General features: G+C 36.5%; 3 protein-coding genes across 7 annotated transcripts; 2 read left to right on the forward strand and 1 right to left on the reverse strand.

Annotated features, from left to right (window-relative positions):
- LOC18772116 (protein prenyltransferase alpha subunit repeat-containing protein 1) lies at positions 47 to 4,974 on the reverse strand. 4 transcript variants are annotated; one of them, XM_020566067.1, is made up of 11 exons: positions 4,817 to 4,890; positions 4,280 to 4,698; positions 3,269 to 3,622; positions 2,902 to 3,012; positions 2,482 to 2,572; positions 2,021 to 2,089; positions 1,589 to 1,666; positions 1,143 to 1,232; positions 888 to 938; positions 532 to 768; positions 47 to 433 (listed from the first exon to the last, which is right to left on the reverse strand). In XM_020566067.1, exons 2-11 carry the CDS (start codon positions 4,477 to 4,479, stop codon positions 293 to 295), a joined length of 1,422 nt encoding a protein of 473 aa, XP_020421656.1. In that variant the 5' UTR covers positions 4,480 to 4,698; positions 4,817 to 4,890; the 3' UTR covers positions 47 to 292. The 4 variants fall into 4 exon arrangements, with proteins under 4 accessions (XP_020421656.1, XP_007206644.2, XP_020421657.1 ...); XM_007206582.2 differs by lacking the exon at positions 4,280 to 4,698 and having other exon boundaries at positions 4,817 to 4,974; XM_020566068.1 differs by having other exon boundaries at positions 1,143 to 1,229; positions 4,280 to 4,918.
- On the forward strand, positions 5,175 to 10,466 carry LOC18773559 (probable serine/threonine protein phosphatase 2A regulatory subunit B''delta). Its single transcript, XM_007208400.2, has 13 exons — positions 5,175 to 5,649; positions 6,180 to 6,422; positions 6,580 to 6,685; positions 6,759 to 6,858; positions 7,005 to 7,110; positions 7,257 to 7,347; positions 7,481 to 7,622; positions 7,822 to 7,969; positions 8,158 to 8,267; positions 8,429 to 8,585; positions 8,991 to 9,116; positions 9,237 to 9,388; positions 9,913 to 10,466. Exons 1-12 carry the CDS (start codon positions 5,500 to 5,502, stop codon positions 9,375 to 9,377), a joined length of 1,620 nt encoding a protein of 539 aa, XP_007208462.1. The 5' UTR covers positions 5,175 to 5,499; the 3' UTR covers positions 9,378 to 9,388; positions 9,913 to 10,466.
- Positions 10,948 to 15,644, forward strand: LOC18775339 (diphthine--ammonia ligase). 2 transcript variants are annotated; one of them, XM_020566900.1, is made up of 12 exons: positions 10,948 to 11,295; positions 11,650 to 11,721; positions 11,859 to 11,938; positions 12,112 to 12,337; positions 12,417 to 12,449; positions 12,551 to 12,633; positions 12,809 to 12,881; positions 13,199 to 13,544; positions 13,645 to 13,976; positions 14,202 to 14,539; positions 14,869 to 15,226; positions 15,314 to 15,644. In XM_020566900.1, the coding sequence occupies exons 1-12, from the start codon at positions 11,218 to 11,220 to the stop codon at positions 15,527 to 15,529; spliced, it is 2,235 nt and encodes a 744-aa protein (XP_020422489.1). In that variant the 5' UTR covers positions 10,948 to 11,217; the 3' UTR covers positions 15,530 to 15,644. The 2 variants fall into 2 exon arrangements, with proteins under 2 accessions (XP_020422489.1, XP_020422490.1); XM_020566901.1 differs by having other exon boundaries at positions 10,949 to 11,295; positions 11,859 to 11,963.

The following is an 18,619-nucleotide window of genomic DNA, read 5'->3' on the forward strand; positions in this document are numbered from 1 at the left end:
TTCCGCAATATAGGAATGTTTTTGTTAGTCTGCGTGCTACAAAATGTCCGTTAACATGCCATGATTTTATTGTAAGTCTCTGATATATCCTTTCCTTATACAACGCAAAATTAGTAAAGTAAATTTTGGATACATCCGTTAACACAGTTCTTTGCAAGGCTGCTCTGATACTCAGCAATCAAGATAATACAACATCCTTTTAACAATATGGGCGTATGTATTAAAAGGTGATGTAACATATCGGGAGATCGGTCAAGATTAAGAATTGATCCAGGGTCTAACTCTCCCCCATTTAATGGTCAGATGCTTCAACGTAGCCCATTAAACAATCCCAAGTTGAGGACCTTTCTGGGCACACCTTATTCAGCAGAGCTTTCAGATTTTCTGTTTTGAGCTTCTCTTGTAATTCAATCCGACAAGAATCAGGGATTTGCTGATGCAGGTAAGAGTAACATAAGCATCCAGGCAACTTGATCAAAGAGGACTGTGTAAAGTCATGACAAATTGCATATGGAGGAAAATTTCCATTACCTTAATCAACCATAACATGTAAGTAGCAGAATGCATAGCCTGTGCTTGGTAATCGTCAAAGCTATTATCTGGAATGATTGAGCAGGAGTGGAGGAGATGTAACTCATTATCCATAAATACGCTGAAGTCATTATTCATGCTGGTTTTCTGCTTCCCATGGCCGGACAGACCAGTGTGATCAGTTAAGAAATGCTTTATCCAAAATAAGGAAAGGAAGCGGCGATGAAGCCATAGAGCCTGTTTACAGTGAATACCACAGAAATGAAAACTCAGGCGGGGTCTAACATAATTGGTGAAATGAAGTCTACCATGTTCCTGGAAAATATTGTTACAATTAAGAGATGTGTATCACCGACCTCTCTTCCTATGTAGCGCTTTATCAGCATTTCATCCCAATCAAGTTCATCCTATCATGCCCACATTGTTAAGCAGTGAATGAAAATGTAATTTCAAATAAAAGGAAAAGACAAAAATTGATATTATTGATACAAGAATAAATGAGAAAAGTTCATGTAAGTAACAGAGCACTGACCAGGTATCTAAAAAAATGCTTGCCTACAGAAAGTGATGGTGTCATAAATTGTCGAAAAGAGATGAAAGAAGATTTGTACCTTCCACAGTAGATATATTTCTACACTGTAACCAGAAGATGATATTTCTTGTTCATAGCATCGGTCCTCTAAAATCTTAAGCATTAGCTGCTGCAAAACGATAGAAACAAGGATCGTGAGGAGAATTAAAGTCCAGCTCATTTGAACTTGCTAGTCCGAGAATGAAGAGCATTGTGTTCTTTTTTAAACCTATGCCTTGCTAATTCCATGCACACAAATGTAAGAAGAATTACAATGATTAGCTATCAATCAAAATTAGTGTTATACAAAAGAACAATAACTCCACATCAAACTGAGGCAACATCATTTTGTGAGGATTTATACATTATTTAAGGAAAAGATGATTTAAGATCACAGTTAAAAAATTTGTTGCCAAGATCATACCATGGTATTATGATCAATGAATCTTTAATGAGGAGGCAAAACAAAAGAAAACAAAGACTCACACTACGATAATGGAAGCAACTATGATCCGCAACATGCAAGTTGGCCCAGTTTCTGGATCTCTTTAATTCATGTAGCAACTGCAAGCACACATTTTCTTTATAAGAAACGGCAAGCAAGCACACATTTAGGGTGCATATAGTTCACATTACCCCCAAGAGGCAAAATGGATTTCCCGTAATATAAGTACGTATGTTGGAATAAGAAACTGAATGAAACCAAAAAACTTATGTGTCACAGTTTCAGCAGAGGAAATCAGATTCATGTTTTTTGAGAATCAAAGGCTAACATAGAATTCTCTTCTTGCACTTTTCAAATTTATTGGAGTGCAATTTGGCTCATAATTGTTCACATCAATACAATATGAAGAGTCCTAGAAGGTAACCTGAATTATTCCCCCACCAAAAAGAAAAAAAAAATTGATGAGATCTAACCTGTTCTCTTGTCATGTAGGAAACCAACCAGCAACGATGATTCCATGCACGGTAATTCATTTTTGACTTCTGTAAAGAAATATTCTAATTATAAAATAGTAAACAATGACAGGGAAAATTATCATTTTCCCAATAAAAGAAGTAAACACCTAAGGAAATTGTGGAATGCCATAAGGAATAACCATTGCTATCCATGAACACTGTGCTTTATGTTGGACAAAGAGAGTGAATTACAGATATTATCAGCTAGTTTGCTACAGAAAAATTGGCAGCTTAATTGGAAATCTTATTTCACTGACAAGCTGACTGTCACATGGACAGATTATAAGAATTGTGTTGTTTTCTCTAGGAAAGCAATAAAGAGAATGACCACAAGTAACACATGTGATAATAAATCTTGATAAAGTTTAAGTAAACCTTTGTAAATTAAAAGTATGCAGTTCCCTGAACTGAATTTAAACCTCAGCTATTTTCTCCACCAGCTCAGACTCTTTGGTCACAATCTCTGGCAGAGTTGAACACTTTTCAGAAATTGATTTGATAACCCACTTCCTGCAATGATCGATATGTTCATAAAATTCGAGTCTAACGCCATTATATGGGAAAAATAAATAAATAAATAAATAACTATAACGAGAGACTTGATTAAACCATACCTAGCTGAATACTTATAAATAAGAAACTTCAAGCCAGTTATTAAACATGCGTGTGAATATATAAATCAATGCAGTCAACTATGGCGGTACCCATAGTTAAAATGTTTTTAAATCCCTATATGTCTTCTTGAAGTCAACTATGGCGGTACCCATAAGGCAATAACCAACTACACTTGTCAATGTTTTTCTTGCAGATAATGTAAAAAACCTTTGTTAAAATGTTACCTATGGCTCCAAGCATACTCAGACTTAGGTGAATATGAAAGAACAAGTGCTGACAAGAGAAGTTCATCCAGTAATGATGAGAGCTTATGCTTCTCCAACACCACGATCTTCCTGTGTCAAATATACAAAATCAAGTAGGTGCCATGACACTGTTTCAAAAACATAAATACACACACACATAATGAATTGGGCATAAGATAACAAATAAACATATCATGATCCTTGATTCTGTACGGGTAGGGCATGTAGTTGCCTTAAGTTTAATTCACAAGCATATTTGATTTTATATTAAAAAAAAAGTATGTTTGAACAAGTATAGCAAAGAGAAAACAAGTATAACTGAACCAAAAATGAAAAGAAGGAAGACCTGGAATGCCATGCAGTGCCGAAATCACAACTTAGCAACAAAAGAGCCCTGCTATGCTTCATGATGGCACTTTCAATACTGTCATCCAAAGACAGTGAGGTACATAGAGAATTCTCAGCCCCAGATACATCAGAGGTGCTGTTCAGTTCCTTAAACTGTCTATTGGCTGTCATAAACGCATCCTTAGATGCCTTATATAATGGAAGAAGAACTTGTGTTGAAATCCCCAACTTATGATCCTCATTCCAAAAAACTGAATTTTCATCAGCTGTGCTGTCAGATGAGGGTAAGGAATGACCTGCCTCTTCGTTCAGCTTGAAAAACTGGGATGGGTGAACAAATCCCACCTCATCGCTGGGTTCAATCAAGTGGCAATACAATATATAAGACAGTGGCATAACTACACATTCCAAAAACATATATGAGAACCCTTTAAAAAAGAGAAGCTATACACAAAATCATAATGCACCCACAATACAAATACACCAAAAGCATAAACTTTAAAAGATTTAAGCAAAAGAATGAGTATACTTGGCGGGTCCAGGAATTTTACTTTCAGGGGTCGACATGTAAAAGCTCACAAATATTTTTTAGACAAAAGAGACCTGTAAAAATGAAACGATAACATTATAATTCATATATAATATGCAATATTTGGCTTTTCCTTTATGAATCAATACCACTTGATCACTTGTAAGTTGTTTCTATGCTACTCCTTCTTTGGCCGCGTATTAAACAAAAGAAATCAAGATTTCTTTTGCACTCTCACAAAGATCACTCAGCTAATCTGAAAAATTATCACTTCTTGTATGGACATTTAAATTATCTAATCTCAGCTCTATTTTAACATACTCACACCTTGTGCATTCTGTCTCCCCTTTCTAAAACCATTAGTTCCAACATTATTTCATTTGGGGTCTAAAGATGTAAATATGCATGAGAGATGGCTCTATGCTGCAAAACCATATATCCCAGTTCTAAAAGGATCAAAAGCAAGAGACCAAATGCAACCTTTGGTTTCTGTTTCCTCTCCTGGGTCTTTCATGTAAGCTTGTGAGACCATATAAATTAAAATCATCACTTTGCTGATTGCTAAATATGAGTGCCCCTTTAATGTTTCCATTAACTCCTTTTTTGTTTCCACTTGACAGTTGCAGAGATCTCAAGCAAAATTGGCATAAACTAGGGGCACCTAGGCAACAATTTTCCATCTCCAAACCGGTCCATTGAGCTCATCAAATCCATGAATGCAGGGCGTGTGAAGCTCTATGATACCAACCAGCTAGGCAACTCGCTGCTGCTGCTGAAACATGGCGAAGCTCGCACCAGGACCTCCACAGCCTTTTTCACGGTTTCCCTTCCAAGGGGTCGATTGACCCCAGTGACCCATGGTGGCTCCGCCACACAACCAAGCAACCAATAAAAACTAGCTATTAAAAAGAATTATGCTGGGCATTTTAGCAAACGTGAAGTTTGCATCACTGAAAACAGAGAATCAAAACCTGCTATCATTTGATTCTTTGCTACATAAAAGTATGAACGACTTACATGTGAGGATCGGATTCCAAGATATGTTCGAATTGATTCAGAAGATCGACCATTTTTGCTTCGGAACGCAGCTCGTCTTCGTTCATGGTTTTGTGTTTGGTTGCCGAGAAATACAAAGAAAAGGCCGAGGGAAAATGAGAGTGTTTATTGCATATGGAGGATGATAAACATGGTGAGTGATCAGTTTGGAATCTGATATAGTGGGACAAAAAGGTAAATTCATTAAAGAAACCAGGTGGAAGGTTTCCATTTGTTTGTCAAAATAAGCTGCAAAGGAAAACTTATGAGACTGGTCGTAGGTGATTTCGGGTTAAGCCTAAACCATTGGGACACGTATACATCTTTCTTCTCCGAGCCTTTTCGCATTTTCTTTTTTGTTAGAATTTGAGCTGCTATTGCTATTTTACAAATCTCTCTCTCTCTTTCTCTCTCTCTCTCTCTTTCTCTGAGAGCTAAAAGTGCATCAATCGACGAAGAAAATCTCTCTCATTTACCCTCGCTTTCTCCCGTTCTCGCTCTCTCGCTAATCACTTCAATTCCTCAAGGATCTGGTGTTTCTTCCACTTCAAATCTTACCCTTTTCCAATCACATAAAAAGGCATTGAAGCAAATTTTTATTATTTATAAAGCTCTTGGGCTTTGAATTCTGAATCTAGGGTTCTGTGATCTGTATATGTGCATCGATGAGTATGGAAATCGCGGTGGATGCGGCGTCGTTTGACTCCGAGTTGTTGCAACTTACGGAGGTGTCCCCTTTGGCCCTCAAATCGAATCCAAGCTACGTCGAGTCGCTCTTCGAGCAGTGGCTTTCGCTTCCCGAAACTAATCGTCTGGTACTTAAAAACCCCTTTAGTCTTCAAAATTTGAAATTGTTTGTTTTTTTGCATTGTATTGGTTTTGCATCTTATTGGGTTTCAAAGAATTTCTGGCTGCATTTTTTGTTTATTGAATTTGATGAGCTTGGTTTTTTCTATTGAAATAATAATTTATGTGTTTGTATGTGTATGTTTTGAACACATAAAATTTGCATGGATTTGTATATGTATTTGTGCTAATGTGTGAAAATAATGTGAGCTAGAAATAATGGTGCGGAATTTATTCTTGTATATAGTCATTTTCCTGCCCATGATGTTGAATTTGTTCAGAAACGATGTCATTGTGATTGAAGAAGCATAATAGGGCACATTTCAGTCATGTAAAAAGGGATTAAATTTGTAAAGCGCGGTGTTTGTAATTACGAATGCCTTAAAGCACTTCTTTAAGCATTTTTAATTAGGAAACGTATGCTGTATATCCTATACATTGTTTCTTGCTTTTGTGGTGCATGATAATTATTTCATGTTTCCTGCCTTTATGACTGCAGGTGACACAATTGCTCGCTGAAGCAAAGGCAGGTGGATCCTTAACTGTCCATGGCAACTCTTCTAGTCCGCATGCCACTGCAGGCAATGCTTTGCCTTCCATGTTTCCAGCGGGCAGTGCACCACCACTGTCACCAAGAAGTTCAACTGGCTCCCCTCGCATTATGAAACAGAGGACGGGCCCTTCTAATTTAGGTTCTCCCCTGAAAGTAGTTAGTGAGCCAGTTAAAGAATTGATACCTCAGGTTTGACATATCCTGATGTTTTCCAGCAATCTGGTGCTACTATTTTGCTATATAATTTCTTATGCACTTTCTTCATTTGAACTTAACTAGGTGTAACGATTTTTTTTGGGAGAAGGTTAGTAATTTTTTTTAACTTGGATTTTTGTACCACTTGCAGTTTTACTTTCTAAATGGTCGCCCACCTCCAAATGAACTAAAGGAGCAATGTTTATTTAGAATCAATCAGTTTTTCTCTGGAAACGTGGACGGACTGCAGATGCAAGGTGAGATATACATAAGATATGAGTTTATGTGGTATTACTGGAATGAGCTGTAATTTTCTCTCTGGTATATCAGAATTTAAATCAGTTGCTAAGGAAGTTTGCAAGCTGCCTTCATTCTTCTCCACGTCTCTTTTCCGAAAGATTGATGTTAATAGCACTGGATTTGTAACAAGGTATTATTCACTTTCTGTTATTGCTTGTGAAAGAATGTAGTTTCCTAAGTGTGCTCCCTACCCCAACCCCCACCCCAGTCCATGTCTGCCCTATTGCGTTTTATTTTATGTCCATGCTCTTACTTTTTCAATTAATTTGTTTGTAGGGATACATTTACTGATTATTGGGTCAATGGCAACATGTTGACGATGGATATAGCTACTCAAATATATTCAATCTTAAAGCAACCAGATCTGAAGTACCTTACTCAGGTTTTTGTTTTGTTTTATTTTCTTCATCTCCTTTTATGTTTTATTACAGATCTATGTACAACCTTATATCTCTACAAATATGAATCATGATAAATGCAATTTGTGCATTACCTACTATCCTAAATCCTACTCCTGTTTGATATCAGGATGACTTTAAACCTGTCCTTCGAGAACTTTTGGCAACTCATCCAGGGTTGGAGTTCTTACAGAGCACACCTGAGTTTCAAGAAAGATACGGTTTGTTCTCCACCTATAATCAGCTTTTTCCTTATACTGTTTTGGTATTCCATTTTTTTTCTCTGGTTATGATTGATGCAATAACTTTAGCATGATGCAAACCTTAACACGAGATAATATTGCAATGGGCCAGCTGAAACTGTAATATACAGAATATTTTACTACATAAATAGATCTGGGAATGGTCATCTCACCCTCAGGGAGCTGAAACGTGGAAACTTGATTGATGCAATGCAACATGCGGATGAAGAAGAGGACATCAATAAGGTTTTGAGGTAAAGATTCCGGATAGGGACTTATTTGTGTTTGAAAGTGTGAGCAGTAAAATGAGGAATCACCATGTCTCGTTTCTTTCACACAATCTGGAATAGTGTGCTAGAGTGTGTTCCTCGCTGCATCTTTATGTACAATATCTGATATCAAAACTTTTTGGTCTTCTTCTAACCCCTTTATTTCTTATATTATCTGTTACAGGTACTTCTCTTATGAGCATTTTTATGTTATATACTGCAAGTTTTGGGAGCTGGATACGGACCATGATTTCCTTATCGACAAAGAGAACCTAATAAGATATGGTAACCATGCACTTACCTACCGGATTGTTGACAGAATATTTTCTCAGGTTTGTGTCATGAAGCTTTTGTGTCAGACCGACTACAAGAAAAACCTTTCTTTCAATAAAAGCTTAAATCTTGGTCCTCTCTCTCTCTCTCTCTCTCTCTCTCTCTCTCTCTCTCTCTCTCTCTGTGTAATAGGAAGACAAAAACATGCAGTCTTGATTATGTATTAAATGAGTTTTTTTGGTTCCAGGTTGCAAGAAAGTTTACTAGCAAGGTTGAGGGAAAGATGGGATATCAAGATTTTGTGTACTTCATTCTGTCAGAGGAGGATAAATCGTCCGAGCCTAGCCTTGAGTTCTGGTATATCTTTACCTCTTACCTTTAGCTGTTAATTAATTGTAATTGAATGTGTGCTCTCAGTTTACTAAAGTGGTGGATGGAAGATCTGCTTGATTTAACTTTTTTCAGTTAATTATTCTATCAGCTGCCTAGTAGCTGTGACACTACATTGTTCTTGTTAGGTTCAAGTGTGTAGATTTGGATGGAAATGGAGTTCTGACACGGAATGAACTGCAATTCTTTTATGAGGAGCAATTGCATAGAATGGAATGCATGGCCCAAGAGCCTGTTCTCTTTGAGGATATATTATGCCAGATAATTGACATGATTGGACCAGAGGTTTGCCTTTTCCTATTTGTACCTTTTTCTGACTGTTCCTTTTTATTGTTATATTCTTCTTCTTTTTATTTTTTTGGAGAATAAACTGAAGTTTATTAACAAAACCTGGATGTACTAGGCTGAGGACACGTAGTCCTTATCGAAATACATTATAAAAGAGATAAAGATCACTTATACATGAGCAATCAAAACCAAGACTAACCAATTTATACACATTATTCTGCCTTCCAATTCTTACTATATTTGAGTAACCCCCCTCCTTTCCTCTCCTCCTTTTAGGTTTATTGCTTCAAGAAAGTTGTATAAAAGAATGGAATTCTAGGAATCTTTTATGCATGTTTCTCCAAACGCACCATTAGTTAGATATGGTTTTACTGTGGTTGACATGAAGTTTTGTTCTTGCAGAATGAGAGCTATATCACACTCCGTGACCTGAAAGGCTGTAAGCTTTCAGGAAGTGTCTTCAACATCCTTTTCAACCTTAACAAGTTCATGGCCTTTGAAACTCGTGATCCGTTTCTCATTCGTCAGGTACAGAAAACAAATAATCCTTTCATGATTTGAAATTGGAAGAGTCCAGATAAAAATGTTAGATTAGCGGACTGCCTTACTATTGTTGGTGACTGCCTTGCTGATATTTGATGTGTACAGGAACGCGAGAATCCAACCTTGACAGAGTGGGACCGGTTTGCGCATAGAGAATATATCAGACTTTCTATGGAAGAAGATGTTGAAGATGCCTCCAATGGAAGTGCCGAAGTTTGGGACGAATCACTTGAGGCTCCCTTTTGAGTTCAACTCGGGTAAGATAGTAAATTTGGTGTAGCTTTATTTATTTTTACCTTTTCCTTTGATGGTGCAAGCTAGATGTGGAATATGGCATAATATCCTCCCTGGGTAAAGATTCTTAGAGTTCTAAAATGAGTATGAGTTCCCTAAAATAATTATGGTGAATTTGTGTGATGGGCTGATGGGAAGCATCTTGTTAGCCTCAGTTTCTTAGACTGAAAATTATATAGTTGAAGCAGATGACAATAACCATGGGTGCAGATCCTAAACGACTTATAAGCAATCATCACAAAGATTTTTTGTTTTGACTTCACATGCAGTCATGGATACTATCATTTGTGTTGCATTTGATTTTTGAGATACTAGCTGAGACACCAATCCTAAGTCCGTAGACTCTCTCAGATCAAACATCATAACTTTGTTTGTATGGATCACAAGTTCCAAGGCATCAAATGATGAATTTATTGTTCTGCATAATTTCTTTTCTTGTCTCCATTACCTATGGAAATTTCACCTTTGCATTTGTATTTCTTCGCAGGAATAGACTAGGAAATTTAAGATTCTTCTTAAGCTGGCAATCAGACAGGACTGACGACTCATAGAATCAGTATATTGAACAAACTGTGGCAGTTGTGACACCTACACTTTATTGACGGAAAATTCTGAACTTGTCGGTGTCAGGGTACCTTGTGCCAGTAGTAAAACAAAAACAAAAACGGTCTGCGTGTTCATGAATTAAACAAATGATGGGTCAGAGTGCAAGCCCCATTGCCCCATATCGTAGCATGCGGAATAGCTGCCTGCTCAAAGATGATTAACCACGTCCAGTTGAAAGATAATAACATCCGTAACATTCAGCCACCCCCACTTTCTTCTCTCTCTCTCTCTCTCTCTCTATTTGGTTCAATTGTTACCTCAAGTTGTAAGATATCACTTATTTAAGTTTCTTATTTATTTTTGTTATAGTGGTTGGTTGTTCAAAAATACATTCATTTGTAAAATTTATTAGGTGGTGTCAGACTTTCTTTGTTAAGAAATTTTGAGTTGGATTTTGGTTATTATCAATTGATATTCTTGGTTTCATTTTTGATATTTTCTATGTTAGTAAGCATTGACTTGATGTTCTGAGTGGATGCCACTTTAGCGCTCCTCCATTCTATCTACACCATTTTTCGGTACCCAAACAAAAAGCTAGGGAACCCGCGACTACAGGCAGATGGAAAATTCAATTGGAATACTTTGTTGAATTTGAATACCGGCAGATGAAAAATTCAACGGAAACTGCAGAAGCTCATGACTTTAATAACTGCACTTTCGAGTCAATTTCATTGCACAAAGCATCGCTGTTTTAATAACCAGGAAGTCAAAAGCTACTTTTCTGAAGTAAGCAAACAAGACAAAGACAATTTGTAAACTATCATCTTCTACGAGTAACCTTCATGTCTAGGAAATTGAGTTCCAGCCATTTAGCAAATTAATTATCATATGCATCGTACTGGTGACGTAAAATTAAGGTTTCTACTTCCAATACAAAGTCCAAAATTTTTGGGATGAAATTCAAATGGATCCTTTATTATTATAAAATTCAGTATAATTAACTTGAGAAATAAAATGTTAAAAAAATAAACTTTTATGTAAAATTTAAACAAAAAACGAAGAGGTTTGGTTTATCTGGGTCTAAGTCCAATCCAAGTCCAAATCAGTTCACTCAACCGAGGGAGGTTTGTGCAGCTAAACGCCCAATCACACAGACGCAAAACCCTGGCCTTCCCCAAACACACAGAGAAGCTGAAACCGTAAACTTGGTGCAGCCGCCGGTGTTGATATCGCAGCAGGCAGAGATATGAAGGTGGTGGCTTTAGTAAGCGGTGGCAAAGACAGCTGTTATGCCATGATGAAGTGTATCCAATATGGCCACCAGGTTTCACCACTTCCTGTTTTGGTTCCCTTAAAAACGCAGGAACATGAAAGAAAGATTAAACTCTTCCTTTTCTTTCATGTTGTTTTCGCCTTGTATCTATTTTTCTTTTATAAAAATGCAATTTTTATTGCTTAGTTACCTACCCAAAACCTCTTGCTGAACTGAGCTTAACTATATGTTCCAACTTTAATTTTCTTTTTGTCAGAAAGAAACAAAGAATATAATAAGTTGCACCCTATCTCTTCTTTCTGTCCTCATATGTTTGCAGAAAATGAAAATATATATATATATATATATATTTTTAAATGCCATCTTTCGGAGTTTGAAGACTCATTTGTGCTTTTTATTACTCAGATTGTTGCAGTGGCAAATTTGATGCCTGCTGATGATTCGGTGGACGAGCTTGATAGCTACATGTATCAAACTGTAAGTCTCTCTTTCCTTCAAATATTTTTTCTTCTAATATGAAGAGCTAAGTTGTGAAGATGCATTTGTCTAGTTTAAACTTTAAAGTTAAGGAAAGCTGGCAATGTGATTCTTGAGCTATTCATTACTTTCCGTAGGTTGGACACCAGATAGTTGTCAGCTATGCAGAATGCATGGGAGTTCCGTTGTTCAGAAGGCGAATCCAAGGATCCACAAGGCAAGACTTTTAAGAAGGAAATTTGGTAAAACAAATTATCTTAGATTGAGAAGTTGAAATCTCTGATATTATTGTTGACGAAGTTCCTTCCTGTAAGAATTCTTGTATCCACTTGATTGCTTGATTGTGTCAAGCATGTTTTTATTCTCCCATGGCTTTTGTGGATTATGTAGGCATCAGAAGCTTAGCTATAGAATGACTCTTGGGGATGAAGTTGAAGATATGTTTTTTTTGTTAAATGAAGTGAAAAGACAGATCCCTTCTGTCACAGGCGTATCTTCCGGTGCTATTGCATCAGACTATCAAAGGCTGCGGGTGGAAAGTGTCTGTTCTAGGTTAGGGCTTGTTTCTCTAGCATACCTGTGGAAACAAGATCAGTCATTGCTTCTTCAAGAAATGGTAATTTGTTTATTAGCAGCATGAATGCAGTCCATTAAGATAAGATTATTTTAACTCACAAACTTTTTCTGCCAACCAGATAACTAATGGGATTGTGGCGATTACAGTGAAGGTAAAGTTTATTGTTGAACATTTGTTTTTTTAGTTCAAATGACTTGCATGTTTATTTTGATGTTTTTGGGGTTGGAGCCTAATACTGTTTGAATGTCATAGGTTGCTGCCATGGGGTTGGATCCCTCAAAGCACTTGGGCAAAGAAATGGCATCCTTGCAGCCCTATCTGCATAAGTTGAAAGAGTATGCCATGCTTTATTTTCTTTCTGTTCGGGTGGGGGGCGGTGGGTGATGTTGTATATTGTATATTTTCTGCCACTATGGAGATCCCACAGAACCATCAACTCACCCCAAACCCCTAAACAGAAATTTATCCAGTATCCTTCATTGTATTTGCTGATCTTCTATTCCTTGGTAGGTTGTATGGTATTAATGTATGCGGTGAAGGAGGGGAATATGAAACGTTGACACTGGATTGCCCTCTCTTTGTTGTAAGTTCATACCATTCCTTAAAATTACAAGAATAGATTCAGTTGTACATAACAGGTGCTCAAAAATGCCCATTGTGTGCATACCAGCGTGCAGAATCTGAAATGTATTACTTAGCTTTATCCTTTGCTTGAAATTTTAGTTCTTTCCAATCAATAATGTATGCTAATTACTGGAAGGTATTATCCCTACTTTTCTTGTATACTGTATTCTCATCACATTTTGGAAGTTCAAATTTAGGTCACTTGTTGCATTTTACAAAGTTTTGGAGATTTTAATTTTTATATCATTGCCTTCTACAAAATTTTGAAATTTACAGAACGCTCGAATCATGCTGGATGAGTTTCAAGTTATACTGCACTCGTCAGATTCCATAGCTCCAGTTGGGGTGCTTCATCCCTTGGCTTTTCATTTGGAAAATAAGGCACAATCCTGTTCTTTGGGAAGCAGTGACAAAACCCATGAGATGTATCATGAGAAGAAGGGTTTTGTATGTGAAGTGCAAGGAGACCATCCCCAAGGATGTGATGCTGCATGCCAGGATGATGCCCCAGTTAACAATTTGGTTGAACTTGCTGAACATAAACTTCACATTTCAAGAACACAAAAGGGTGATACGTTTTCTATTTGTTCCCGGTTGCAAGATTCATGTACAACTTCCACAGGTAAACAGTAAATGAAATATACTTCTGCAGTTGTATTCCCTGCCAAAGTATTGCCCTTCAGATAGTATGATTACAATTTACAAGTGTTTTTAACATACAGGTTTGCAAGAAGATCTGGAGGCTGTTTTAAAGAAAATTGAATCACTACTTGTAGAAAATGGTTTTGGTTGGGAAAATGTTCTGTATATTCATCTTTATATTGCTGATATGAATGAGTTTGCTACAGCAAATGATACATATGTGAGATATATAACTCAGGAAAAGTGTCCTTTTGGAGTTCCATCCCGCAGTACAATTGAACTGCCTTTGTTGCAAGTGGGTTTAGGTAGTGCTTACATGGAAGTTTTTGTGGCAAATGACCATACCAAAAGAGTTCTACATGTACAAAGTATATCTTGTTGGGCACCCAGTTGTATTGGACCATATAGCCAGGTAAAAACATATGTCATCAATAAGTTTCAGTCAACGAAAACAAGATTCCGTATTGGCTTGGATGTGAGACTTGCCTTGCTCAGTGTTTCCCATTTGAGCACCTTGCCTTATACTTTTATTTAAAAATGAAAAACAATAGTTTAGCATATTTTTGTGATACAAAACTCCATTAATTTTAAAAATGTGGTTGATTTTTTAATTTCAATCAATTTTGTTTGCTTCCAGGCAACTTTGCATACGGAGATACTTCACATGGCTGGACAGTTGGGACTCAACCCTCCCACAATGACATTATGCCAAGGAGGCGCCATTGATGAGCTGGAAAAAGCACTTGAAAACAGTGAAGCAGTGGCTAAATGCTTTAACTGTTCAGTATCTACTTCAGCTATTGCCTTCGTCATTTACTGTTCAACAAAAATTCCATCAACAGAGAGATTTAAAATCCAGGACAAGCAGGATGCGTTCCTTAAACAAACAAGGGTCTTCAATTTGGATAAAGGAACCAATTCTGAAGCATTTGATCCCATTTTTCTATATGTCCTTGTCCCTGATCTGCCAAAAGGGTATTGTTCTGTCTCGATGTTGGGCCCTTCTTCTTCATATTATGCACTCGGAAGAAAATCTATATGCTCCTTGCTCCTCATTTGGTTTGATTTTATTTCATCATGATTGTGGGATCCTTCTTTCAACAATTCTTGCACATATCTGTATATTTAAGTTTTACCAATTAAAATCCCTTAAACTTCTAAAAAACAAAGAAAATGCCTTAAATTGCACCTGTCAATTCTTACAAATGCTAATGATAGATTGCTTTAGTAATTCTGCTGTACCTGACGACCTGAAATATGGATGAAATTTATAATCAGGTTCCATTCTCTTTCTGCCATTGCAGGGCCCTTGTAGAAGTTAAGCCCATTCTGTTTGTTGCAGACGATATTGAAGAACCAACTGGAGATGTGAAAGAGCAATCTTGCTCAAGCACTCCTGGTTACTGGGGTTTTCAGCATGCAGGGTGGCATGATTCTTGTTTTCAGAAATGTGTTGTTCCTGGAAAATTATGTACAGTCATTTTGTCTGTGAGTAGTGAACCTGCTGCGACCATCTGTCATGACCATCTAGTTGGTGACAAGAACAAAGGGGATAATCAAAATTCTCTCACAGAGTGGCAGATGGATAGAGTATCAAGATTTTGCATATATCTTCTTGATAAAATTATCACGGAGAGCGGTTTCTCTTGGGATGACACAATGGTTTGTTTCTTGTCTAGGTACTCCTTTGGTTTCTGTTTTTTACGTTTTCATTACTATTATTCTCATTGTGTGTCGTTCCTTGCATAGTATTTGAGGTTCTACTTTCCAATAAGTCTTCAAGTGCCCGCAAATGCACTCTCACTCATGTTCACCAATGCATTCGATGAACTTGCTGCAATGGGTCGGATAATCAGGACTGGCAAGGAACCCATCTTCAACCTTGTTCCCGTCTTAGGTGCCGGGAGGTCTTCAGCATCCATGGATGATATAATCACCTGTGAACTTTTAGCTCGGAAGTCCTGAGTTTCATTGCTTCATGTAAGGGTGAAGATCATTGATTTTCTATCTGGTGTTGGGTGCAAATGCTGAACTATTATTTGTAATGGGATAAGATAAAATCATGAGATATTTAGTCATATACGCATTCTTAGCACTAATGATATAAATAAACTCTACACCATTTAATTTCTATAAACAAAAACAAAAAAAACAAAAAAAACTCAAAAAATGACAGTTGGCCTTATTGAATTTAATTTTGATTATTCAATTACTTTGATGTCCTATTGAGTGTTTTAGGTTTTTTTAAGAGGTTTTGGGGTTGAGCTTGTTTTAAGAAATCGATGGTAGTTTTGTAATTTATAAGAAGTTAAAAGCCTCTTTGTTATATTGTAAATGAGTTTTTGGTGTATTTTTAAAGTTCATTTCATATATGGTTTTTTTATAATTTGAGCCCTTATATTGAGTATAATAATGAATCTCCTTAAAATCATCTGATTTAATCCAATCTACTTGAGGCCATTTTAACTTAGAAAGATTCATAAAGCAAAATTTGAATGGATCCATATTGGATCCGAATATCTAATGGGGTCGGGTTGCAAAAGAACCCGAAACCAAAAAAATGTATGTATACATTTGAACTTAAGAAAATGTACACTTTTGGAGTGATGTGATTTTGGGTTGGGAGGCTGAATTGGGCTGAGCTGAAAAATCTGAGTGTAGGTTTTACTTTGAGTTGGGCTAGTTACCCAAGGAGGTGCCAACATCAAAACAGTGAGTCCAGAATTACAGCATGTGTGCCGTGTACTACACACTACACGTGGCTTGTCCTGAACTGCAAATGGACCAAGTCAGTTGGCAAATTTTCCGACAGTAAGACAACCGACCTTGGGGTCATTCCGTGAATATTGGAAAGGACTCCAATAATCCAAGATACGACCCTCAGTATATAAGTTCAAGGTCATCTATAAGCTCGTTTACAGTAAGATAAAAGTCTCTAATTTATAGAATTGTTGTTCAAAAATAATAATATGATTAAGAATGTACGAAAGTAGAAGAAGAGAGAAATCAGATTGTAGTTGTCTCAAATGTGAGTGGTGTTGTGTGTGTAAAATAAGAAACAAAAAACCCACCAAACACAACCTCATTAGTCATTTCTTAATTTCTGCTGTCTGCTGGCTGCTGCTCACTCTCGTGCATAAAAATTGGAGGAGTTAGACAAGAAATGGGGTGAGCTTCAAATCAGGACATAATGGTTGATAAAAGGCAAGCACCGAACCGAATAGGGCTGAAAATAATGGGGTTGGTGAATTAGACAAAATCCTTTAATTAATCATGTGTGATGTTTCGGGTTTGGCTTATTTCCAACCAAAGACCCCGACTAATGTGATGCCTGATGTCTTATCATTCTTAAAATGAAATAAAATCTTGAGCGGCACTCTCTCTCTCTCTCTCTCTCTCTCTCTCTCTCTCTCTCTCTCTTATATATGATTGGCTTGTCTTGACATTTAACACCCAACCCCCGCACCCCACCACCCCAATTGATGGTATGCGCTACAGCCTCTTAATTAGTTATCTGTAATTATCAGTATGCTCTTGCAATTCGTTTCAGTTTTGCACCCAACAGATATATTATATATACACCAACCGGACAGAAAAAAATGCATAACTAATTCGATTCACAAATTTTACCTAATTAATTTGGAATTAAAAATATATATTTTTTCATCATTTTTTTACCAATGCCAACCTATGAAATATTTGAGGTGCTTTTTTGATCATATATCTAGCAAAAGACTGAAAATCAAAGGAGAGAAAATAGATGATCATTTTTTTTCTTTTTCTTTTGTGACAAACAACAATTATGGGTGGCTAGCTTCTTACCATACGTAGAAGGGTGGTTGTCATCATCATAGCCTCATTTCATCATATCCTGCTCCTCCTCCTATATGCATGCTTTTTAATTAATTTTAATTCAACTCTATATATATATATATATATATCTTGCTGGGTGGAGGGACAGAGATGCTATCAAATCAGCAAATTCTTTCAGTTGTGTGTTTTAGATAAATATATATATATATATATATATATATATATGGGCAAGTGTGGGGGCTTTCATTCTGAAAAAGCAAAAAGAAAAGGGCTTTAGATTTAGTTAATTATAAATTTATAAGCGAATAGCCATAGCCACATGCATGCGTGAGGGGAGGGGACCATGGACACCATGCATGGCCTGGTTTTGTGTTGTGACTCGTGAGGGCAAAGCCAAGAAAAAAACGAAGCGCGCCACAGAGGCAAAGGCATGTTCCATTCCATCTATCTACTAGTTCAGAAGAAGCATAACACAAGCATATATATATATATATATATATATATATATATTTACTCGTACGGCCTGTGTGCTGTGCTGTGCTGTGGCCTCTCCTCTCCTCATATATATCTATATATTATTATATATGGTCCTCGAGGGCCAATGCCTCATTAATAAAATACAAAATACAAAAAACAAGAAACATACTTTAAGGATTTGAAATCAGAAAGAACATCTTTTGTTAAAAGAGAGGAATGAATAACATCAAGTACACATGAGGCACAACACAATTTCACAAAGAAGAAAGTGGTTAACGTTGTTCTCGTTATCCGTTTAGTAGCCCTAGAGCCTGTATTGATAGTGAATGTGAAATGAAATTCTATCCACTTTCATACGTACATGTAATCTATATTGATTCTAAAATTCTAAGTATTCCAATCATTCTTGCATACAAGCGAAGCGATGTTTGTGTAATATTAAACTCATACGTAACATGACTGCCACATAAAGTAAATTAAACAGAGTATAAATTAGTTAAAACTATACTTAAGTACATATAATATTGGCAAACTTAAGTATACATGAAGAATTCATTTATCTAAGTATTACCCTTAACTACACTTTGTTTTATTAGAATTTAAAAGAAACCAATTAAAACTACTTAGTACGATTGGGATACCAATTACTCTATGCCATTTTAAGAATAGAAATTTTCTATAGTTTTGTTTGAACAATTCCCTAAACTTGTTGCCTTATTAATTTTATTCCCTTGCTATTAAGTATAAGTACATCGTTATAAATTA

The sequence above is a fragment of the Prunus persica genome, chromosome G6 (assembly GCF_000346465.2).
Source record: "Prunus persica cultivar Lovell chromosome G6, Prunus_persica_NCBIv2, whole genome shotgun sequence".
In the NCBI taxonomy this organism is placed as follows: Eukaryota; Viridiplantae; Streptophyta; class Magnoliopsida; order Rosales; family Rosaceae; genus Prunus; species Prunus persica.